The sequence below is a fragment of the Acinonyx jubatus genome, chromosome B3, assembly GCF_027475565.1.
Source record: "Acinonyx jubatus isolate Ajub_Pintada_27869175 chromosome B3, VMU_Ajub_asm_v1.0, whole genome shotgun sequence".
In the NCBI taxonomy this organism is placed as follows: Eukaryota; Metazoa; Chordata; class Mammalia; order Carnivora; family Felidae; genus Acinonyx; species Acinonyx jubatus.
In genome coordinates, this window is record NC_069386.1 from 120,175,291 (window position 1) to 120,200,447 (window position 25,157).

Below are 25,157 nucleotides of genomic sequence, written 5' to 3' on the forward strand. Positions count from 1 at the left end.
TGGGGTCCATGAGAAGATGCCATCCCTCTCATTTAAACCCCAAGGTGACCGGTGGGGTGGGGTGGGAAGCAGCAAGGCAGAACATGGCATAAAAGATGTTCATGTCCATGGATGATAATGATGTTAGAGTTTCTGTTTGTGTGGTACGTGCTGTGTAGCACACATTGCCTGGATGTTTTACAGATATTGTTTCTAACCCTGCAAGGTTAGAAACCCTGTTTCTAATTCTGCAAGGTTGGTAGATTTGGCCATTCCAGTTTTCCAAATGAGGAAGCAGAAGCCCTGACAGGTTAAGTAACAGCCACAGTCTCATAGCTTAAAAGAGGTGGAACCAGGTTTTGAACTGTGTTGGCTCACAGTCGGCCACCCCACTGTGTTGGCCCACCCCTCTTGCTATGCATCTGCTATCCCCGGGGAGGGTCTGGTTTCTGGGGGGCAACAGAGTGCGTGCGGGTATTGGATCTTGATGTACAGGCTTTGGGGAGTCACCGCAGGCCCCAGGTCTTAGAACCTGTGTTAAGTCATATCAACTAATAGTTTCCATGTGCATGTGCATGAGTGTGCAGGCCTCCACGGCTGATTTCGGGCAGAGTCAGCCAATCGTGCAGGATGGCTTGAGGGGTGCAAGGCAGGAGCTGTGCATGGAGGCCTTTTTCTTCTTCCACATCTGGTAAAGGTGAACTCTCCCTTTTGTGAGGCTATGTTAGTTGTCTCCCAGAGCTGGGGCATGGCCACTTTTTCTCCCCTTGCCATCTCCTGGAAGCTCAGTGTGAGCGTCCCAGGCTGGGCCGTGGGTCAGGAGGCCACAAGCCAGAGAATCGTTGCCACAGCCACTGCTCTTGAAGGAGCTTCCCTGACAGATGACCCTATGCCTTCTGGGACTGCCAGACGGACCGCAGGGCCCTCATCTTCTCCTTGAATAGAACTTGTGGCCTTCCTTTCCTCTCCAGGGAGGGGGAGTGGGTCTCCTCTTGCAGGCTGTTCGGGGCTAAGGTTGGCAGTATGGGCAGGATGGATGTGATTGCTGTGGTTCTGATGCCTTGTCCTTACGTCCAAGTGAACCAGAGGATTGTCTTTACTGCTGATGGCCGGGGCAGAAGCAGTGATTTGAAACCCCAGGTCCTGCACTGCCTTAGAAGGCACATAATCATCAACTTCAACTGGGTTCCCATCCTGATTGGGCACTCCCAGAAGATGACTCCGAGGAAAGGATTCTGGTGGAAGTGGTTTTGTGGGAAGGTCAGGTGCAGCCAGTAGGGAAGTAGGAACATGGTTCAGGGAAAAGAAGGCAGCCAGTGACTGTGTGCCCTTAAACTAGCTGTGGGGACACTGGGAAATAGTGGCAAACATTCACCTTAAGATCATCCCACCCCTCAGTTGACTGAGTGTCTGACTCTTGATTTCAGCTCAGGTTGTGATCCCGGGGTCGTGGGATCAAGCCTTACATCAGGCTCCTTGCTGAGTGTGGAGCCTGCTTGGGGTTCTCTCTTTCTCTTTCCCTTTGCTCTTCTCTGATGCTTGGGTGTACTCTTTCCTCCTCTCTATTTAAAATAAAAATAAATAAATAAAAATTAAAAAAAGTCATCCCACTCCAGGGCCAAGAGAGAAGGTTGGGTGTTTAGACCCCAGCATCCTAACTTCATAGTGATGGTTGCTCCCGAGGGCCGTTAATTCCTGCAGCTATGGAGAAAGAGCCCTCTCTGACTCAGATGCAAATACTGAAATTATAGCAGGGAGCAGGGGGAAGTTTGGGAAGGAATCGGCGGGCACTGCAGGTACTGTGCAGTGCCCTCTCCTATAATCCCCACAGTTGCCCTGCGAGAGTACTATTATCTCCATTTTACTGACGAGTAAGCCAAGGCCAGAGAGGTTGAGTCACGTGTCTGAGGTTGCACAGAAGTCCGAGGCTGAGTCAGGAGCAAAACCAGGCCTGACTCCAGAACCCAAGGTCCTGACCCCTGCGTTCTGTTGCTCCTTATAAGGGGACCTGGGCCTCTCCCCAGGTTTTGTGTCCTAGCAGTTTATGATTTCTCCCAGAATTCCTGAGTGGGAGGTGGGACAGATGGATGGGGAGCCCCAGCAGGTCAAGGAACTGTTTATTTACTGTTTTCTCCTTCCCTAACATGTGTTTAGATGTTTCAAACACACAGTCTCATTTTAGTCCTCACGGAAGCTCAGCCAGTCAGGTATCCCTCTCCCCATTCTTCCCAGATGTAAAAAACAAGATTCAGACATATTAAGTGACTTACTCAGGATCATATAGCAGGACAGCGGCTCAGCTGGGAACGGAACCTGAGTGTCTCTGACTGGAGGGACATACGTGCTTCAGTTACACAGGCTGCTGCTACACACGCCAAAGGGCCTGTGAGACCCAGCCTGCTTCTGAGGGCCACGCTCTTTCCCCTACCAGCACACTAGGCTGCCACCTTGCCTTCAGCCCCAGGCTGGCCCTGGTGCTATGTTGCCTCACCAATCAGATGGCTGAGGAGGTGCTCTGAGAAGCATGCAGTGAGGTTGTTTGGTCCTTCTCCTTCTTCTCTGGAAAAGGTGCTGCCCCTCTGTGCTTGCAGGTGGGGGGCCAGTGATGGGGGTGAGGAGTGGTCTGCTCTCCCTTGTACCTCCTGAGAGCCGGGCCCTTCTCTAGGGAGGACCTCTAATCTCCTCCTACTGCCCTGGGGCCCCACCTGCTGTCTACCTGCCGCAGCTCCTTGGTGGCAGAGAGAAGCAAGCCATCCACGTCTGGCTGATTTATGTTCGTCGTTGAAACAATAATGTTTAATCTGGAAAGGGCTAATCAATTTTTTATGCTGATTATGAATAGGCCAGCTGTGCCTGTTTCTTTATTCATGGGGCTTCAGGAGCAAGCCGATGTCCTAGGTTAGGCTTCCTGGGTGGTTTCTGCGTGGGGGGCCCTGCTTCAAGGAGAGCCCGTCAGTGGCCTTGCCTGTGACACTTTGGAGGTGGCTCCTTGTGTGTGAGGGCACCTCTGTGTGTCACTGGGAAGGGTCAGCTGACTCCAGGTAGACAGCCAGGTTGGAGCGTGTGTGTGGAAGGAGGCTGATGTGGGCTGGGGCACAATATGGGAGTGCAGCATGGGAAAGTAAGAGTTATAGGATGACAGAATCAGGAAAGTCGTCAGGGACCAAGTACCCCAACACCCCCCTCACTTGTAAAAGTGAGCAGTTTAGACCCAGAGAAGCTGAGCATCTTCCCTAAGGTCATGGGGCTGGTGGGTGGCAGAGGTGGGACGGGAACCCCAGTTTGCTCGCTCAGAGGGTAGAAATCTTTGCACGGAAGTACAACCGAGGCAGGAGAGTCAGGAAGGTGCTGTGTAGCCGCTCTTGTTGAGTTACTGACTCATCACACAACTCTGACAGCTCAGGAGCTTAGGTACAGAATGCACTAGAGACATAGCTCAGCAGGAGGTCAGGATGAGATGAAAGTCACCTGAGGTTTGGGTTACCGCTTTTAGAAGTGTCCTTGGAATCCACAAATAGGGCCGCAGAGAGGGGTGAATTGGGGTCTTCTGGAGAAGGCAAAACCTGAGTAGGACTTGAGTGTTCTCAGAAGGAGAACAAACACAAAAGCCCGGAGAGGGCATTTTGGGCAGGTGGAGTGGCCTGAACTAAGGATGTCGTCTCTGGTGGGCATCACCTTGGGGAGGTGCCTGAAGCCAGAGTGAGACCCGAGGGGCCTGTGGCTGGAAACGTGGGGCCCTGGGCTGGGTGAGGGCAGGTGCTTGGCTTGGACGGCTTGGTCGTCCCACAGTCGTGTGTTTGGACCCTCCGCAGCCTTCACCAGCCATTTGTTCGTTTATTGGCTCAGCCGATGTTTATTGAGCTTTTGTCGTGTGTGTGCTGGAGGTTGTATGGCTGAACAAGCTGCTGTCCTGGTGCTTAGGCTCTAGTTGTAGGGGAGCAGCGGATGTTAAACAAGCGATCACAAGAATAAAAACTTAATGACCCTTGTGATGAATGCCACGAGAGAAAAGCATAGGGTGCTCTGAATTTGGGGGTCTGGGGGAGGGGTCTTTCCAAGGACTCAGTGGCAATTAAGCTGAGACCAAGGATAATTAGGGGAAGAGGGTAGGACAGAGAGAACAGAGAATTCAGAGGCCCTTGGGTAGGTAAGAGCCTGGATCTGTGTGGGGACAGAAAAGGGGTGGTGGCGGCAGGGCAGAGAGACACCAAGAGATGTGGCTGGAGACGTGTGCCAGGCACTTTCAGGAGATCCGTGGTTGGTAGCCACTGAAGGGCTCTGTGCAGAGAGTGGCACGGTCCAGTCCTCAGTGGCTACTTGGGGACCAGGGGTGGAACTGGGAGAGAGTTACATGGCACTGTGGTCATTTGGGCAAGAGTGACAGAGGAGGAGTGGACAGACATAATTTGGAGACTGAATCAGCAGGACTCAAGGAAGAATTAAATGGGGAGGGGCTGAGGGACAGGGAGGGCCACTAGTGGCTCCAGGGGCTCTTGTAAGAACGCTGGGGGCCGTCTGAGAACAGACACGGTGCTGAGAGGGCTGGTGGGGCAGTATCGGCAGGTCACCCTTCTGGCAGTTTGGGGAAGGATTTTTCTGCGGGGCTGGGCTTTGCACAGTGGCCCCCTCTCTCCTTAAGAGTTGGTGGTCAGAGAGTTGGTGGAGGGTCCATGGGGGACTAAGTGATTTGGGGTCTAGCATTGAGAGGTTGCGCCCAGCACTGGGTTCCTGATTTCCAGACTTAAAAAAAAGTCATCAGCACCCTGATCTAAGGAGAGGTCTAAGTGTGTGCGTGCGTGTGTGTATGTGTGTGTCTCCCCATAGCCGGGTTTGTAGGAGAGGCTGTTACTTCAACAACTGGAGCGCCTCCTTCTTATTTATTGGAATAAGTCTCCCCAGGCCCCCGCTGCTCTTCGATTTTTGGTGTGAGCTGATGACTGGTGGTTTCTCGTGAGCAAAAGCAAACTGAACTTCTCGGTAGGAGGGGAGGCTATCCTTTCAGCGAGGCTGGTTTTAGGATTGGGCGGGAATAGCGTGTATGTGGCAGTTGGGGGAGCAGAGGGCCCCTTGCCCCAGTGTGGGGGAACAGGACCGGTTCTGGGTGTTGCCTGGCACAGAACCAGAGTCATGATGTGTCCTCTTGTTGCCTCAGCTTGGGCTTCACATGTGACCTGTGTTTCCACACTGCCAGGGCAGCTCCTGTCTCGCCGCCCCCCGCCCCCCCCCCCCGCCCCCCCCAGCTCTTTAGCCTCAGCACCGCCCTGGGAAATACAAAAGGATGAAACTGCTGTACTGAGAGTGTTAGGCTAATGAGCTGCATCAGAGGTCAGCAGACTTTTTCCATAGAGGCCTGGGTTAGGGTCCTAGTGCTGCTGTAACAAATTAGTGTGAATTTAGTGGCTTAAAACAATACACATGTATTATTTTACTGTTCTGTGGCTCAGAAAACCTAAAACTCCAGTGTTGGCTGTGCTGCATTCCTCCTAGCGGCTCTAGGGGGGAATCTCTTGCCTTGTCCAGCTTCTAGAAGCTGCCTGCATTCCTTGGCTTATGGCTCCTTCTTCGTCACAGCCACCAGTGTGCTGTCTTTCAGTCTCTCTCCCTTTTATCTGGACTTCCTTTGTCATAGTTCCTGCTCTGACTCGGACCCTTCCACCTCCCTTTTATAAGGACCCTGTGATTACATTGGGCCTACATGGTAATCCAGGATGCTCTCCCCATCTGAAGATCCTTAACCTAATCACACTACTGGGGACTGGGGCATGGACATCTTTGTGGGGGGGGGGGGGGAGTCATTTTTCTGCCCACCCTAGGGCCAGCTAGTAAATATTTTAGGTTTTGCAGGCCAGGCAGCCTCTGTCACAACTGCTTACCTCTGCCATGGCAGCATGGGAGCCGCCACAACGTGTAGTGAACGGGTGTGCCGTGTCCCAGTCAAACTTCACTCAAGGATACTGAAATCAAATTTCTTTTATTTTTTTTTTTCAACGTTTATTTATTTTTGGGACAGAGAGAGACAGAGCATGAACGGGGGAGGGGCAGAGAGAGAGGGAGACACAGAATCGGAAACAGGCTCCAGGCTCTGAGCCATCAGCCCAGAGCCTGACGCGGGGCTCGAACTCACGGACCGCGAGATCGTGACCTGGCTGAAGTCGGACGCTCAACCGACTGCGCCACCCAGGCGCCCCAAGGATACTGAAATCAAATTTCATATAGTTTTCATATATCACAAGATATTATTCTTTTGGGTTTTCCAAGCATTTAAAAATATAAAAAAGGATTCTTAGCTGGTAAGCTGTAAAAAAAAAAAACAAAACAACACAAAAAAACAACCGGCATTGACCTGGATTTGGCCCACGGGCTATCGTTTGCTGTCCTCTGTTCTAGATGCAGAGTGTCCTTTAACACTTAGAATGCCCTTGCAAAATAGGTGTTGTTATTATCACTCCCATTTTACAGAATGGTAGTGGAGCTAAGCACTGCCCAAGGTCACATGGCTAGATATTGGCAGGTAGGGCTGCTGACCTCAGAGCTGATGTTCTTTACAGTCTGCTTCGCTGGGGTCAGCCAGGAATGTGTGTGGTTTCCCCAAAATGTGGGCTTTCTCTTCCTGGTAGATCCTGAAAGTCTGGGTTTGCCTTCCTTTAATAAATCCCTGGGCACTGCTGTTGTCACATGCAGAGCACATCTGGAAGACTTCTAAGTGGGTGGAACGTGCTCCGATCTCAAGGACTTTGGTACCTGAGCTCTCTTATTGGGGCTCTGAGGCATAGGGACATACCTTAGCTCTTTTGCCATGTGGCATTTTGCCACCTCCCAAAGGCTAAGGAGGTCTTTCCTGACAGCAACTATTGCCACTGTGAGCAAGGATGTCTGTGCTTTATTTCTTCTCCCTTAATTTTTGGGTATAGGAACATCTAAAGGTTATTGGAAAAAGGCCTTTGGAGTTTTAGGAGACTGAGCCCATCAGGTTTTAGAAGTCCTAGGACCTCACCAGAAATGCATGCAAACCACTGAGTCCAGGCTTTTTTCTCCATTGCAGGCATGAGCTGTAGTTAAGGACTTCGCCAGGGGAAGACCCGGGGGGCCCAAGGCAGCCTGGATTCTGGGTTGGGAGTTGTTGGCCATCTCCTTCCTGGCTGTCATGTCACTGTGTCTTATTCCCCTTTGTAGGGTTCGCACAAGTCCTTCTCTCTGTCTAGATGGCTCTTCTTTCCTTCATCCAGTTGAACTGGCTCCTTATCCTTCAGGTCTCAGGTCTTTGTCACCTCCTCCTAGAAGCCTTCCCTGATAGGTTTAATCCTCTGAACACAGCTTCTATGGTCAGCTACCTGTCCCTTTGTAGCACTTATCAGAGTTGGCCATTTACCTTTATCTTTGATGACTTCATTAATTCCTGTCTCACCACTTCAGGTTCCAGTAGTGACTCCAGAGGGTGGTGGCTGTACCTGATTTGGACCCAGTTCCCATTAAGTCTCTGGTGACTAGCACAGTGCCCTGCTTATATTAGTCACTTAAACATTTGATGGATGAATAAACAAAAGACCTTTAGCCAATATATTCCTCTCTATAAAGTGGGCGCAATTATATCTCCTCTTCCTAACCTCGAGAGAAGGTTGAGAGCACTTTGAGGGCAACGGACATTATGCAGCAGTAAGGAAGTACCCATGGTTGAGCATTTAGTCCCTGTGACCAAATATGTCCTGACATCCCTTTACCAAACCAAGCTATACCAAACCAAGCTCAAGTTCAAGGAGGAGATGCTGAGTCCTCATGTGGGTAGGTTGTAGTAGAGGGGATAGAGCTGTCTGCCTGATTCTTGGGGCTGAGCTCCTGACTCCACCTGGCTCTCAGCCCTGTGATGGGGTATAAGCACTTGGCTCCCAGACACCCCATGGCTCCAAGGATGTCTCACTGCCTCACTGCTTCTATACTGTGGTCACCCTGCGGATACCTACCTGGGCTGGGCCCTGGCTGTGGAGGTCCTGGCTTCATAGTGCACCTTGTACCGCACAATCTCTTCTATCCCAGAGATCTCTGTCATAGGCAGAGACATAGACATGTCACCCTGTGAGGCTGTACAAGTTATTAAGATGGGGAACGTTGAAAGATTAGATTTATGACAGCCAACGGTGGATTATGAAGAATAATTCATCAAATGTCAGCGCCTGCAGCCTACAATTTACAGAAGGTTTGCTTAAGCTGAAGAGATCTGATTGGACTGCCCCCTCCCCCACCTCTAATGAATGACAGATCTAATGGATGGCTTCCCAGGCTGGCCAACCACACTGGGTGTTTATCTGCTTTTTATTAATCATTATTATCACAACATTTCCAAAGAGTCCCTCCACCCGCGGCTCTCGAAGTGCCCAGCACCAGCGAGCCTCCCTCAGCTACTTTGGAGGAACAGTAGCCACCTCTGGGAGATGTTTTAGCTCCCCCAGGTCAGCTGGAAGGCCCAAAGTCCCCCCACCAGGAAGAGGATAGGGAAAGTTGAACCTCATGCATTCATTAAGAAATATTTATTGAATACTAATTATGTGTCAGGTGCTTTGGATACAGTATTGAGCAAAAATGGAAGAAGTCTGTCATTTAGAAGGAAAGAGGGAGATTAAGCAAATACAAATCGAGGTAGAATGCAGCTATGTTAATTGCTCTCTAGAAGGGCACCCTGAATTCTGAGGATATACACAGGGAGGCTTCCCTGAAGAAATGACAGTTGAGCTGTGCTTTGGAGGATGAGTAGGAGTTACTTTGATGAGGAGCAGAAAGGGGAGCCTTTTGGGCAATGACGACAGCATATGCAAAGGCCCTGCAGTGGGAAGGGAGGGAGTGTGCTGGTGATTGAAAAAGGCTATCTGGGCAGGACAGAGAGAGCTCTGGGGGCAGGGGGAGGAGATGGGGCAGAATCAGACTCTGGATTGTGTTAAGGATTTTGGCTCTGGGAAGCTGGCGATGTGGTTTAAACAAAGAGAAGTGACATGATCAGCTTATGTTTGGAAAATGCACTTTAGCTGCATGGGGTGGATAGATTGGAGGAGAAAGGAATGCAAGTGAGTGGACCAGTCAGGAGGCCATTACAGTCTCTGGGTGAATGAAGACAGTCGCTTTTACTCACTGACAGAAGAGAACTGAGAGCCTAGAATTGCTAACTCTTTGTCTAGCGCCCTCCTCATATACCACTCTGTCCTCTTCGTGGAGGCATTAGATAGGGCACCCATTATTGGGGGTCTTCTGTAGGCTCTATTCTAGATCCTTTACGTGTGTTGTTTCACACAACAACTCTGAGGTAGGTACTAAAATTCCCATTTTACAGATGAGGAAACTGAGGTACAGATGGGTTGTATAATTACACAAGCTGGTGCACCATGGAGCCAGAATTTGAGTGTGGGCAGCGCCTGCAGCCTGTGATTAGATTTGCATTGGCTAATTCCAGCCTACAATTCCAGACCTTGCATTGGAATTACTGTGCCCTGTTGCCTCTCAGGACTCACTATCCTGGCCAGCTGGTGGGCATTCCCAGGGAACACGCCTGCAGCCGTAGGGTATGACTGCTCCTGGCTTCATACTTCTCGGACAGCTGCTTGTTACCATTCTTTGGGAGGATAGAAGCTTGGTCGGGACTGTGATGCCCTTGGCAGAGTCAGGTGGACGATTGTCTTATACCTAGAGGCTCTTTAGCAAACTGGTAAGGGTTGAGTGTTGTGCCAGCCTCCTTGTGAAAATTTAGCCAGCACCACTGTTTGGTAATTCCTGGGGTTGGCCCTTGTCAAGAAAGGCCTCAGGTGCTGCTGCTGGGCCTTCGTTCTTTCTTCCCAGCTAGGCAGTAGCAATAGTTAATGGCTCTGCAGAACCGACAGTTTGATCTTTCAAAACTCCAGAAGGAACACAGATTCCATGGAATACAGGGACTATGTATCCTTGAGCTGTTATTGTCATTATTATTTTTATTATAATAAATTGCTCTGTCTGGGAAGCTGGGGTGGGGGTATTCCTGGCTTGAGTTAGGGCAGTTGCTGAGTGGGGACGAAGAGACATTTGGATGCCTTGACCTCTCCCTTGACCCCCCAGGGTCTACATAGTGATATCAGAAGTCTCCTCTTACCTTGCCAGAAAGTCCCATCAGGATTGGGTGAATTGGTACTGGGCAGGGAGCACTGCCTCCAGCAGGCCCTGCTAAAAAGCAAGTATGGGGCGCCTGGGTGGCTCAGTTGGTTGAGCCTCCGACTCCAGCTCAGGTCATGATCTCATGATTCATGGGATCGAGCCCTGCATCGGGCTTGCTGCTGTCAGCATAGAGCCTGCTTCGGATCCTCTGTCCCCCTCTCTCTTTGCACCTCCCCTGCTTGAGCTCTCTCTCAAAAATAAACATTAAAAAAATTTTTTTTTCTTAAAAAGCAAGTATGTTTTCTTGGGGCTGTTGCCTTATTCTGCAGACTGAGACCTCCTCATGGCGAGAGGTGGTGTCTGTTTTGTTGGTTTATGTACCTAGGATGGTTTCTGTCATGTGGCAGGCCTGCAGGTAAGTATTTGCTGATTGACTGACTGACTTTAGCTAAGGAATGGCAGATTGATTTCGTTTCCTATATTAATTCTGATCTGTTGGTAGTGGCTTCCTGGAGTACTGTGTTGAGAGAGATTCTGAGGCATCATCTGTGCCCAGAAGAAATGAATGCTGTGATTGATTAGTGATATCTGGCATGAGTATGCTTGAGGCTTATTAGTCAGCTATTACTGCATAACAGATTACCCCCCAACAAGAAACATTTGATATGTTACAGTTTCTGTGGGTTAGGAATTTGGGAGGACCTTACTGGATGCTTCTGGCTCAGACTCTCTGTGAGGTATAGGCAGGGTGTTGGTGAGGGCTGCAGTCATCTGAAGGCATGAGTGGGGAAGGAGAATCTGCTTCCAGGATGGTTCACTGTGGACAGGAGGCCTTAGTTCCTTACCCCATGGGCCTCTCCACAGGCTGCTTGAGTGTCCTCATGACATGGCAGCTCACTTTCCCAAGAGCACGCTCTCTGGGAAAGGACAGGAAGGATGTCTGGTGATGTCTAAGAAGGCATGCACTAATTTCCTCCATATGCCAGGTCTCGAGTTTAGCTCACACTCAGAGGTGGGCGGGCAGTAGGCTGCACCTCTCAAAGGGAGGAGTTGTTAAGTACCTGTGGACTTATTTTAAAACCACTGCAGGGGGAATGAGAGGACCATGTGCCACCTATTTGCTGTCAGCATCATGTGTTACTTACAAGGTGCAGGAATGACCCTGAACAGGTGGGATATAAACCAGGCATGTTTGACAGGGAGAAGGAATTGCAGCAAAGTGGGGTATCAGCCGACAGGGTGACTGTGAGATGGAGGCATGCCTGGGGCAGGTCCCTGGGAAACAGTGACAAGAGGAAGGATTGGGTGGGTTTTAAGCAACGGCATATAGGATGTGATGGTGGGTTTTCTGTTCAAGGCAATCTGTGCTTTGCAGAGTCCTTGGTAGCTGGGCCTGTCTTGCCTGCCTCAGGCTCAGGGTGGGGTAGGTTCACTCCAGCTACTCCATTAGTACAGGGACTTGTCCCTCTCCTCATCAGACTGTAGTGGATGGCTGCTGGCACCCAGCCAGGCACGGGGAGGGGGGCATCTCTAGACCTCGAGATCCAGATGTTGTTTGCTGCTGATGCCATGGTAACCTTCCCCAGGTGCCATGGGCAGTCTTCCCAACTCCTAAGTGGGAGCTGCTTGGCCTTGGCAGCTAGGCCTGGACTTGCCTGCTTTGAGGCAAGCTCCTGTCTTCAACCGGAGCCAGCCAGTTGTGGGTTTGTTCGATTTGTTGGCATTATCTTAGGTCAATGTAGCTTGATGTAGTAAATCCAGAATAGGTCCGATGTGCATGACTATGGGGACGCCAGGATGGGATATTTGAATTTGGGCCATCTTGGAAAATCCAGGACATCCCCCTTCCTGTGGCTGGTGAGGGGCCTGAGGCTGGCTGGCTGAGAGACTTATGTGAAACTCCTCCCTAGGAGTCCTACTATGGTGTTTACAGAAGATCCTCACCCTCTTACCTTATTTTGGGTGAAATGAGGACCCTGGCCAGTGCTTGGCTGCCCAGTGTGGCATTTTGGAAACATTTATCCAGAAAACTGGCTTCATGAGAATCTGCAGACCTAACTTCCCAGAGAGTCTCACACTCTGTCCTGTACCTGGGTATGATGTCATGTGGCCTCGGTTTCCTGGACCCCAGCTGACGCCAGCCCACTGAAGTCTTAACCTGAGCCTGTGGGGGAAGACACATTTCTTCTTGCCCTTCTGATGTTTTCTGCTCATAAAAAAACAAACACCGCCCCTTACATTTGCACGCATACACATACACACACACATACACACATATGTACCCTGAACAACCAGATAATACAAAGCTAGAGAAACTTTTTTCCTGATTATTTTTCCTTTTCTAGACAGGGACATCAGTATATTTGAATCATGGGCTGACAGTAATTAAAAAGCACAGCTCGTCATTTTAAAATGCAGTTGTCTTACTTAATTGATTTTGCTGCCAGACCCCCAGGAAAGAAAGAGGAGTGAGGGAAAGAAAGCCCTAGAAGGGGAGACAGGTTTGTGTGAGGGACTGAGGCAGCTCAGGGCCCCGCTCCACTCTAATTGCTGTGCATGCTACCGTTGGCCTCCGCTAATGGCTTTCTGCTCAGAGGGCTGGGGGCCGGGGCCTGACTGGAGGGGGTGGTGTTTGTGTCAGCCACGTGGGGGGCGTAATTCTGCTTTCGGGACAGTGTCTATTTTTCCTTACTATCTATCAGCACAAAGTACTTGCACTGAATACTTTGAATCAGGCTCCATTTAGAGATACTTTATTCATATTTAATTACAGGCTGTAGCACCAATCTTTAATTACCTTTTTTGTAAGCCAGCTAGGAACATTCACTAGCAATCAATTGTGTGTGTGTGTGTGTGTGTGTGTGTGTGTAAGCACAGGAAGGTGTGGGTGTGTGACTTGGTTCCTGATAGAGGGGAAAGGATGGCTGCAGGGGCCCTGGGAGGTGGTGGGTGGGCAGGGGTGGGGTGAGGAGGGGATGTGCCCAGCAGGTTCCCTGTGCAGAGTGAGTGGTGCCTCTTCATTCCCCATGCCTCTCTTTGCCTCCATCGGTCAAATTGGGGATTAGGGCAGGTCCTCACAGCTGGGCCTTGTTCAGGGTGCTGAGTTGAGGCACCTGAGTTTGGGTGGTATCCTAAGCTCTGGACCCCCTGCATCCCCTGGTAGGAGCAGGGGATTGTGGGAGGCCCCTATCTTGTTCCCTGGGGAGATGGTGGGCCAGGCTTCTTCTCCCCCTGGAGATTGGGATATGCTTGCCTCAGCCCTTTCCTCCCTTCACCTCTCCCTGGAGTGCTCCTGGCAGCTGTTCTTGCCACACAGCCCTAGTGATGCCATGTCACTCTTCAGTTGCAATGACTCTGCAGCGTCCCCGCAATGACACTGATTTGAAGACTGGCTGTCCTTAGAAAATGAGCAAATGTTCCCAGGAAGCCAGGTGGAGGCTTGGGGTGGGGAGTGGGGTCAGATGACCCCCAAGTCCCTTTGCAGTGGGAAGATGGGGCCGTTCCAGCTGCCTGGGAGATGAGGGTCTGAGTTCACAGAAATGCTCCAGAAAACGTTCTCCTTGGTGCTCCTTTAGGAACAGACAGAGGGTTTCTAAAGGAAGTTGTTGTTGATTTCATTATGTAATGGCCAGGAATATTGCGGAAGCTCTCCCTCCCTTCTATTCCTGGATCTCTGTCCCAGCAAGAGGCCACCGAGGAGAGGAGAGAGGGGAGGCCATGGAACTCACGTTTACTGAGCCTCTTGGGGGTGCTGGGCACCATGCTCATGTTTCTTTCATCTACCCCAGATGGGGCCGAAGAAATATCAGAGCCCCTCTAGTCCTATGTGACAGAAAACAACTCAAACTGACTTAAGCAGAAAAAGGAATTATAGGGTGGGTATTCAGGCATGGCTAGATCAAGGGGCTCAACCATGGATTCACTCTCTATCTCTTGTCTCTGCTTTCTTCTTTTTGCTATTGCGATTCCTGATAGCTCCAGACTTCAAGTTCAATTTTTACGTTCAATTTCAGCAGAAAGAGAAAAATCTCTTCTCCTACAGTTCAAACAGAAGTAAAACAGTTGAGTCTGATTGGATCAGTTGGGTCACCTGTCCATCTCTGAACCAGTCAGTGTGACCCAGGGTATTCAGGGTTCTGATCGACCAGGCTGGGGTCTCATACCTGCCCTGGAGTAACAGGGGGAGTCCACCTAGGTAAATCCCATACAGGACATGTGCTTTTACATTTGAGGATTTTGGATTAGTAGGAGTGTGGGAGCAGGAAGGCCCAGCCATTTCAAAAGGAAGAAAGAGTTGATTCAATTCCTCTCCAATGGAGAGAATAGTGGATTCAGTCTTTCAACAAATATGTGTTTGGCACCAACTGGTTCTGGGGCTCTTCTAAGTGCGGGGAATTCGACAGCTAACAAGACGGACAAAAATCCCTGCCCACCTGAAGCAGATATTCTGATGAGGTTTACAGGATGGTGGTTCTTTCATTCTCCCAATCCAAGCCCAAGTCCAGAATAAAGGGTTCTTGTATGGGGAGACTTGGGGTGATTGATGTAAGGGAGAATCTGGCCCTCAGGGAGCCTTGAACTCAGGAGGGAGGGAAAGAGACAAGTATATGGTTGGGGAAGGAGGTGGGTAAATAGGCACTGGGAGGAGTACAAATAAAAACCCAGGAAGAAGAAGGGGAACAGGGAAGCCAATCCATACCCATCTCTTGTGACAGAAGTGTGGGCCCCTCCCATGTTGCCTGGACCTTTGACCTCCAAAGGATGTTGATAAATGGGATGGAGTTTAGTGAAAGATACAGAAATGATGACAGGGCTGGAGGGAGTGATTTATGAGGGAGATTAGCAAGCTACTAGTGCAGCCTAGCAAACAGAGGGATGGGATGGTGGCCATGGGCTGTCTGACTGCTGAAGCCCCAGGAGAGGAGGGGGCTGCGGGGCAGGGTGGAGTGCCTGCTGCAGAAGGGGGGCGGCAAGAAGACTGAATGGGTGTGAGAGCCTGGGGGACATGAGAAGGAGGGCCTTGGGACTAAGCATGCATGGGCACACTTAAATGTGTGTGTGTGAGAATGTCTGGACCTTCCAGGATTGGGAAGCTATACAGGGACTTAAAGAAATGGAGGGAGTGAGAATTTCAGCCTTGGACATTTTGGCAAGAGGTTTTTGGGGACTTCCTTCCCATCTGGTAGAATATTCATATCTGGACCATGTAGGTGTGACCACTCAAGTCAGAAAGACTTTTTTCCTTTAGGAAAATTTGGTATGGCATTTCTAAGAGGGAAGGAAGGAAGAAGAGAAGAGAAGACAGAAAAGTTAGGAGTACATGTTCCATTTCATAGACAAAGGGCAAGGGATTTGCCCAAGGCTCCCTTTGGGTGGCATTGCAGGTAGGGGCCAAAAGTGAGGCTGGGGTGTGCGGCCCTGGGGTCCTTGCTGGGTCTCGGCTCCACTGGCCGAGAGTGGGCTTGGGGACCCATGTTGAGCCTGCTGCTCCAGCAGGAACAAGAGGTGGCTGTTAAGTTTGGAGTCTCCAGCCTGGGATCCCTTGAGCTCTCCATGTTGGCTGGTTGGAATATCTGATCCCTGCCTTGGGCTGTCTGGTGCCCTGGTTCTGCTTACTCTTGATTTTATGTGTGCGCATGAGAGTCCCAGGGGTGCAATGTTGCATAATTAAATGAGCAGACGGTACTCCATTCTGAACATTCTAGACAGCACTTCTTTGGCCTTAAATGGAGGTGCTCTGAGCACCCATGCATGTGTATGGGGACACACCCTCCACATGTGTTTTCTCTCTCCCTCCAGATGCTTGCTGGGAATCTCCATGGCAGCAGGGAGCCCAGGCAAGGTGCTGGGTTGACATACAACCGGTGGAGCAGAAAGTCTGTTTCGGGGCATCAGGCAGCACTGGCCCTGGCCCATCCTCTTGGCCCCTTTCACTGAACTGGGTCATCTTATTTGCTCCATTCTCTCTCCACTCTTGACAGATCCATGATTTGTTCATGAGCTTTGATGACACCCCCCTGGGGGCCGCCTCCCTGGCCCAGGTCCACAAGGCAGTGCTGCATGATGGGCGGACGGTGGCTGTGAAGGTCCAGCATCCAAAGGTACAGGCTCAGAGCTCGAAGGACATTCTCCTGATGGAGGTGAGAGCCTTCCCCTTTCTCTTTCCTTTATCCTCATTCTATATTTCTCTGGAAACTAGGTGGCTCCTGTGACACTGGTTCAAGGCAGCTGGGTGGAGTGTGACCTTTTGAGCAGCAAGGCAGGAGAGGAAAGCTTGAGACCATGACAAAGGAAGTGTTGTGACTATGCCATGACTGGGGTGGGGTGGGGGTGGGGAGGGCCCTTGGCTGGGTTGGTCAGTGCTTCTTAATTTGTTCCTAGGAACTATCTGGGGATGGTCTCAGAACATGATGGGCAGCTGTTGGGGCCAAGGAGACCTCAGTTGCATGTTGTAGAAATGAGATGAACCAAAAGTGATTTCCTTGGGGGTAGAAAAGTTACAGCTTAATTTGTTAATTTATAACAGAAGGGAGCATGTGGTCAACCCAGGGATGTAGAAGTGACAGGAAGATCACATAGAAATATTTACGTAGACTGTATGCTCATCTCCCATGTTTTGAGTAAACAAGCTTGTCTACCTAAAAACGTTCCTGGGAAAAGCCCTGATGGAAGACTGTGTCTCTGGACTTTTCTAGCTCTGTCTGCAGAGCAAGGGAGGGTGAGCCAGGTGCTGGCTGGGCAGTAGCCAGCACCCGGCCTGGGAGGTCAGTGCATTTAACCTGCCAGCATGTCCCTCCCCTTGTCTGCTGTCTCCCTTCCATTCCTTTCCTCACTCTGGACTCTTAGTTTGTTCCCTCAGCTTACCTTGACTAAACTTCGCACACACATGGAAGGTGTCTTTTGCATCAGGCACCAATGGGTGCTGGGGACACAGGAGTGAGGAAGCTCTGTCTTCATCCCTGTTTAGCAGAAGGGCAGGTCTGGACACAAACAGCCACCGTGTGGGGATATGAGCTGCACGAAAGGGGTGTGTGCACAGTGCTGTCAACTCTGTGCCTGGTCTGTTGGGGGCGTCCTGGGTCGGGGAGGTGCTTCACTGAGGCTCCGGTGAGATAGCCAGGTGGGGGAAGGATAGCCCAGCCTGTGCCGAGGCCTGAGTCTCGGAGAAACAGGGTGTGCTTAGAGGAGAACTTGAGCTGGTTCAGGTGATGTGTCTGGGAATGGTTACAGATGGGGCTGAGGAGATCGACAGGACAGCACGGAGGGCCTTATCTTGCAGGCGAAGGCATAGAACAGTATACGCAGCAAGTATGGAACTGCTGTGGAACTGAGCAGATCTGATTCTCTGCTGTAGTCCGTGGGGAACCACTCAAGAATTTTAAATCAGGGGAATGCCATGATCCGATGTACATTAGAAACAAAAGTCTGTTGGCAGTCTGGAGGATATACTGGAAGGCAGAAAGACTGTAGCCAGGGAGACTAACGGAGGGGCTGCTGTACTGGTCGGAACCAGAAATACTGTTGTGAACCAAGGCAGGGGAATGGGAGTGAAGGGGAGGGATGGGCTCGAGGGACAGACTCTTCAGGACTTTGTGACCAGCTTTACATGGGGTGGTAGCAAATACTGGCATGAATGAAAAGGAGGAGAATAAAACAAATTGTACGTTTCTGGCTTAAATGATTAAATATGGATGCCTTTAACCAGTGTATCCATCAGGGTCCAGTCGGGAGGAAAGAAAATTGCTCTAGGTATTTCCAACAGAGGGAATTTAAAGCAGAAAATGGGCTGGGGCGCCTGGGTGGCTTAGTCCGTGAAGCGACCGACTTTGGCTCAGGTCATGATCTCACGGTTTGTGGGTTTGAGCCCCGCGTCAGGTTCTGTGCTGACAGCTCAGGGCCTGGAGCCTGCTTTGGATTCTGTGTCTCCCTCTCTGCCCCTCCCTTGCTCATGCTCTCTCTCTCTCCCAAAAATAAATAAATAAAATTAAAAAAAAAACAAAACAGAAAATGGGGCTCCCAGGGGATGGAATTGCAGAGAAGACAAATGGGATGGTGAAACAGTTACCAACTGCAGGAAGCCTCTGCCACCCTCATGGTGGAGGGACAAGGAGAAGAGATGGTTCTCTGGACCCCAGGAGCTGGGGCCACCCAGTGGAGCTGGCCCACGATGAGCCGGTCCTCTGGGAGGCCGATCACAGCCGTAGGGCCCATCACCTGGGAGGTGGAGCCACAGGCCCTGCCTCAGCGTTTTGCCAGTGTTGCCCCATCTGGCCAAGCCTAGATGGAAGCCAGTTAGCAAGGGAGCCTGGGAAATGCAGTTTCTTATGAGATCAGTAGCGTCAGGATGACCTCAGAACAAGGGGGGACGGGTGGTGGAACCACCGTGAGGTGTAAGATACTGTGGTCAGGAGATTGGATGGGGATCGCTCTGCTGGTCTGCATTCAGGATGGAAATAGAGATGTAGGATTTCACAGCAGGGACGCTCATGGTAGGTAGCTGAATCTGGGGGAGTAGTTGAGGTCACTTAGGAAGGTCAGGCAAAGAGAAAAGGAGAGGGCAAGGGAAGAGCTGTGAGGAACACCGTCATGGGGGGTGTATACCCAGGAAGATAAGCCCCCGCAGGAATGGAGAGGGCAAGGCCAGAGAGATTGAAGGAGGACCAGGACTGACCAGTGCTGCTACATGCAATGGAAACCATTCAAGAAGAGAGTTAGAAAACAGCAGCTTAAAACAATGGTCGTGTGCTTTTGCTCATGAATCTGCAGTCGGGTAGGGTTGGTAGAGAGACTCACCAGTGTTTCATGCGGTGCCAGTGAGGGGGCCTGGCTGATGATCTGCTTCCAGGTGGCTCGCTCACATGGCTGGCAGCTCAGTGGGGGCTGTGGGCAGGGCCTTGGGTCCTTCCGAGTAGGCCTCCCTGTGGCTGTTTGGGCTTCCTCACAGCATGGTGGCTGGGTTCAAAGAGCAAGCGTCCCACGAGAATAAGGCTGAAAGCACAGGACACTTTTATGACCTAGCCTAGCACTACTTCTTCCTTACTCTGTTGTTAAGAACAAGAGTCATAAAAGCCCCCTCTGCGCAACCAGGTTCTAGAAGAGCATCAGAGTGGGAGATATTGTTGCAGCCATTTGGGGAAATGCAGTCTGCCAGTATTACTCAGTGCTGTCAAATTGGAGATAAAATTAGTAAAGCTCTGGAAAGGGCCTTTCGGATTTGGTTACTGGGAGTCCTGTGGAGGGAGCAAGGAGAATGGGGTGAAGGGGTGGGAGAAAACTGAGGCCCCAGGTAGTGGAGACAGTTGATGTAGAACACTCTTCTCAGATGTGGCCATGACACTGGGGAGGACCATGTTGTGCTTAGAGCAAAGCACAGGATTAGAGGCGGGGACTGGAGCAGGCTGTTGCTGATGGGGAGGGTGGCCACGGAGCGTGGGGGGACTGGAGATCTAGGAAAGAGAAGTAACTGACAGATCTGATTCTGGGGGAGACTCTCGGGGTTCGGCTCTAAGGACGTGGGTGGAAGCATTAGCCCCAATCAGCCTAGATTGAAACTAGAGGAAGATGGTGAGGCTGCACACAGATGAGTGTGTGGGGCAGAGGGGGATGATGGAGGGGAAGTGGGCAGCTGAGTTGTACCAGCCTGATAGCCTCTATTTTTTTCGCTGCAGTAGGAGGCAAGACCATCTGCTGAGAATGAGGGGGTAGGAGGTGGCATTGGAGGCCCAGGGTGGGGGTGAAGGTTTGGAATAGCTGCTTTGTGTGATGGAAAAGGGAGCTGACCAGGGCTTGGGAGCAGGGTTCCCGAGTGGCACTGGGCATCCATCTGGAAACCCAAGTTTTCTGGAGCACCTGTCAGTGGCTACGGAACAGCCATACTTGAGAGTCAACTGGGAGCCCCCGAGCATCCTTGGGTGTCCTGGGACCCAGCAGCCACTCCTGTGCCCAGTGGTGCCATCAGGACCCACTTGGTTCAGGAGAACCGCTGCTGGCATTTCTGCACTCAGAGCCTCATTCTCTAAGTCACGGTGGCTGTCAGGTCAATAGCAATAATAGCGGTGATAAAGATTTGGCATCCTCCTCCTGGAGATAAGCACCAGATGCTTTTCTTGGGAAGTACAGCCTGACAACTGTGTGCCGAGTACACACAGAGTGGCTCATGCACAGTGACCGAGGCAGTGCTGGGGCTGGGGTCGCAAGGCTGATCAGAGATCTGTACTCATCGCCTTTAGAAGGGAAGCCGGAAACGAGGTGACCTCTGTCCAACATCAGCGTTCACAGCAGCACCAGTGGCACTGCCTTCTCACTGGGCTTGGTCTCTGGTGGAAAAGTGTCCTACCTGGCCTCACCCTTCTCTGTAAAACGAAGAAGAGCCTAACTGGAAAGCTCATTTCATTTTATATTTAGGAATGAAAACCCCAGAAAGGTTGTCGTGTGTGTTAGCAGGAGAAGAGTGATTTCTAGGGGGCATTAGGGTGACCTTAGCCACCAGAAACTTGGAGACAAGGGAGAGGAAAAACATAGCCTTCTGGTGCTTTCTTTTATGACCACTGCGGGTATTTTGTGTCCTCATGCTTCCCTCTCGCTGCACACTATTGTCCCTCTCTCCTCTCCAACCCTATGATTCCTCACAGCATGGTCTTGAGAGGAAGATAATCTGACCGGAGTAATTCATAGTAAGGACAGAGTGACTAATAGGCTTAACCTTTGAATATTTGCAGTGTAAGAAGTGAACTTGTAAATCTAAATTCATGTCTGCTATAAGGACAGGTTTGGGAGTGAGGTTTTTGAGTGAGGAGGTGGGGGGGCTACTACCAGTTGTATCAATTAAGATGCTTTTGGCTGCAAGTACCAGAAAAATCCAATTAAAAGTGGTGTAAATGATAGTAGCCTGTATCATATCACATTCCAAGACAGCCAGAGATAGTGTTGACTGTTCCAAGGTTGACTGATCCAGCACAGCACTGTTTTTTTTTAATAATTTATTATTATTGTTATTAAAATTAAATTAAATCCAAGTTAATTAACATATAGTGTAATAATGATTTCAGGAATAGAATTCAGTGACTCATCACTTACATATAATACCCATTGCTCATCCCAACAAGTGCCCTCCTTAATGCCCATCACCCATTTAGCCCATCCACCCACCCAACACTCCACCAGCAGCCCTTTTCACTGTGGTTTTTAAGGACCCAGGTTCCTTTTGTCTTCTACTTTGCCATCTCCACATCCTGGCTTGTCCTTCTAAGGTAGTGCTCCTCGTGGTCCCAAAATAGCTGCAGCAGTTCCTGCTATTACAAGTAGGTGACATCCCGTGCCAAAGAGGGCCTGTTTCTTCCCTCCTTTTCCTTATCAAAAAAGAGCCCCTCAATAGAATTTCCTTCATATCTCATTGGCCAGAAGTAGGCCGCATGCCCAAGTCTAGATCAATCTTGGCAAGAGACATAAGAGACTTGATCGTGATTCACCTTCTCCGACTGAGACCTGCCTTCCTTGGGGGACATGAAAGATGCACAAAATTGGGGTTCTGTTAGCCAGGAAGGTGAGGGAAATGGCTTTTGGGTTGGCACTTAGTAGCATAGGCGACCTTAGTGTTTTGTATCTCCTGCGAACCTGGCACTTTTCTTGGGGAAGGGGACGGTCTCTCGGGTAGACTGTTGAATGGTGGCAGCCAGGTGGAAGCCGACTCTCAGTAAATGGTGTTTGATGAACCTGATGGTGTTGGTGACTTTGCACAAATGACAAAGGCACAGCCAAGGGTGTTTTTCAGCTTTGTCATTATCACCTGATATTGTCCCTTTAATAGTTGGGGCACCTCTACTTCTAGATGCACAGCCAGTGACTCTTATTGATTTGAGTGGCTGTCCAGAGCCAGACTCATTGGGCCCAGAGATTGGAACAATGATTCAGCAGGAAGGGGTGAACTGACACGGCCGAGTCTGTTCAGCTGCTGGCCGGCTGGCTTTGCAGCAGCTCTTGGCCACCCACAGGAGCAGGGAGTTCAGCAGGCTGGACCTCACTGCCGTTCTCACTGTTAGAGACACGGCAGGACTCAGAGGACGTGTGAGCTGGTGGTAAAACCATAATACCCAGGTCCCAGTAGCAGCACCCCGTATCACCCCCTGTTGTCTCGTAAGCTTCTGAAACTGATGATGAATACTCTCGTGCTCTGTCACTCTCTAAAGAGTCTAAGTCCTGTCCCCAAGGTGCTGTGCCACACAGGGGTGGGACTCTGGTCTGAGCACCAGAATCCACTGTTTGATATCCTCTGGCCCATCCCAAGGGCCTCTAAAAATAAAGACCTGTGACAGTCATCTTTTGGACTTTTTTTGAACAACATTTTCAGTGCATGCTGTCTGTCATCTTGTTTCTTTTCTGAATGTGTTGATTGAACAGTGGGTGGCTAGGTAATGTTTGTGTTGGCACAGACTCCCAATAGCTGATTTTATTTTCTATAAAATACATTAAAAAACCCCCAGAGATAGACTATCCCATGGAAACTTCTCTTCACCCTATCATTCTCTTTTCTAAAAACTGTGCACTTTAATAACTTATCAGAACAAAGATAAACCCTGTGAATGGCAAGCTATTTACATCACTCTGAATTGATTTTCGATCCTTGTCGAACATGCATTTTTTACCAGTTCAGATCCGTGCAGGCGTTCTATTTAGTGTGCTGTTTTCCCATAAAGCGTTATTTCTTTTATAAGATATAATAACTTAATAATAGTCGTTCTTATTTCAGTTGGTTTTAACAGTTCACAACAGTTCTTTTTATGCCTTATCTCAAGCTTCCTATTGTATTGTCCTGTATTGTATTGCATGAGTCAGGCCTGCATAAAGAAAAGAGTGAAAAAAGCCTGGGTCCAAGTCCTGCATTTGAAATTACAAGCTATGTGACCTTGAGAAATTCTTTAACCTCCTGGAACTGCCTTTTTTCTCTGTAAAATTGGCAAGAAGAGGATTAAATGAGAGCATGTATAGAAAGTGCCTCGTAGCACAGTGCCTGGCATGGGGTAGTCACTAAATAATGATAATTTCCATTTTTTTGTTGTTTTAAATGGCAATCGGTAGTTTTCAAACTTTGATGTGACTTTCAATTTTTCCATTATATTTCTGTGTGGCTCACAATTGATTTTTCTTCCTGTGAGCCAATGACCCTATAGGAAAATAATTTCATTATTTCACCTTGAAGGAAATATTAATGGTTGAACATACCTTGATTGATTCATAAGATTTCAAATCACGTAGAAGATTCTCAGGCATTCCAAAATTGTGTTTACCGAAAATTCAGAGGTAATCCCTCTTCCCACCAAAACCTCAGAAATAGAAAAATTTGATGTATTTGAATAACGCACATGTGAACATATTATTCTCCGGGGAGAGGACAAACCCTTTGAAATGTTCATTTGTTCATTCATTTATTCACTCATTCACGTGAATATTCAATAAACATCTGCTGAGTATTGAGAACATGCTAGGCACTGGTGGAGACATTGCCTTTTGGAAGAATTTTATGGAGAAGATACATCTTGGGAGAAAACTCAAAAAAGCCAAATTGATAACAACACCTGTTTTATTTTAGTTGGCTGCAGCTGTTGTCAAAAAGGGAAAACTTCAACCAATCTACTTAGGGCAGGCTCTTAGGAAAGAAATTGAATGAAAACAGAAGGTGAAACTGTTTTGTTTTATTCTCCTCAGCCATGAAAAGTCTAAAATGGCAGCAACCCAAACCATTTTAGATTTGGACCAGATGACTGACCCATCTCCCCACCCCCTTGAAGTTCAAGGGGTTGGTAACTCCCCTCGATTATGTACAAAATTATGTGAGTATGTATATCTTCTGGGCTTCATAGCCAGCATCACATTTTCAAGTTGGTAAACTTACTCTAAAGGGGATGGTATCCTTTTATCAAGCTGTGAGCCACTAACTTCCATTCAAATAGACTCTCTTGTTTTATGTTAACCAAGGGAGTGACTCACCCACTATGCATGCAATGCTTTAGAAACCAGCTTTATGAGTACTGTAAAGTTTTTTGTATTACGAATTGGTTTACTGATTAGCTATTAGCAATTAATATCAATCAATAAAGTCTTTGCTTTTATGATTAATGACATTAGGTATTTATAACCAATTGTACTAGTAATGCCTAATTATATAATTGATTAGTAACGGAAAAATCTTTAAAATGCCTTTCAGTGCTGTTTGGATATTAATGATAGTTTAAAATGTCACAAATAACAGTGACCATACAATAAATGATGAGGATTATGGTTTGGCCAGAAGCTTCATCCCCAGATAGAGACCCCACTAGGGTACATGTAGCTCCCTGTGTATGCCCATGTCTGGCCCAGGGTAACTGCCTGGGAGGTAATCAGTAAATATTGATCAAACAAATGACTGAGTCCCATTGTGGTTCCTTTCCTTGGCCCTCCTGGGTGAGAACTTCTGGAACTTAGGCTGGAGCAAAATGTCCACGAGGTTTCTCCCTGAACTTGGAGCCCAGAGAGTAGAATTCAGGTGCTTCAGCTGACAGGTGTGGCCTGGACAAGTGCTTCTGTTTCCTGTGCACCGGTTCTGCCTCCCCATTGGTGGCAGCTGAGGGCTGTCTGAGGGCATGGCAGTGAGAGGCGATGCCCCGGGGACTGCTGCTCCCTGTGCTGGGCTCTGACACATGCAGTATGGGCTTCACTCTTGCCACCTCTCCTTCCTAGCTCTGTGTGACTCAAACAGAAACAAAACATAAACTAAATCGATTATCATAAGGTCACAGGTCCAGCTCATGAAAGACTAGACAAGACTTAAAAGAAATTAGACTGCAGCAGAATGTAATTAAAAAGGGTTTTGATAGGAATTGAGTGTAATAACTCTGAGTGGTGATTCCTTTAGAATGGCATCGGGTACATCGTCTGGGACATAGGGTTTAAAAACAAAGCCGTAAATGCCTTGTAGTTAATGGCCCTGCTTTAGATCTCTTTCTTTTGTATTGTGTGTACCTATAACCGTGCTGGGCAGGATACAGACCAGGACATAAGGAAGCATATGACAAGCTTCATAGCTGGGGCTCAGT

General features: G+C 49.3%; 1 protein-coding gene across 4 annotated transcripts in view; it reads left to right on the forward strand.

The window, feature by feature from the left end:
• The window catches only part of ADCK1 (aarF domain containing kinase 1), a 121,634-nt gene that overhangs the window by 62,965 nt on the left and 33,512 nt on the right, over positions 1–25,157 (forward strand). For 3 of the 4 annotated variants that reach the window (XM_015071589.3, XM_053224786.1, XM_053224784.1), the window contains one exon: positions 16,068–16,226. The exons of the other annotated variant lie outside the window; for it this stretch is intronic. In XM_015071589.3, coding sequence (XP_014927075.1) covers positions 16,068–16,226 — 159 coding nt within the window. The remainder of the gene's footprint in view (positions 1–16,067; positions 16,227–25,157) is intronic. 4 annotated transcript variants of the gene reach the window in all.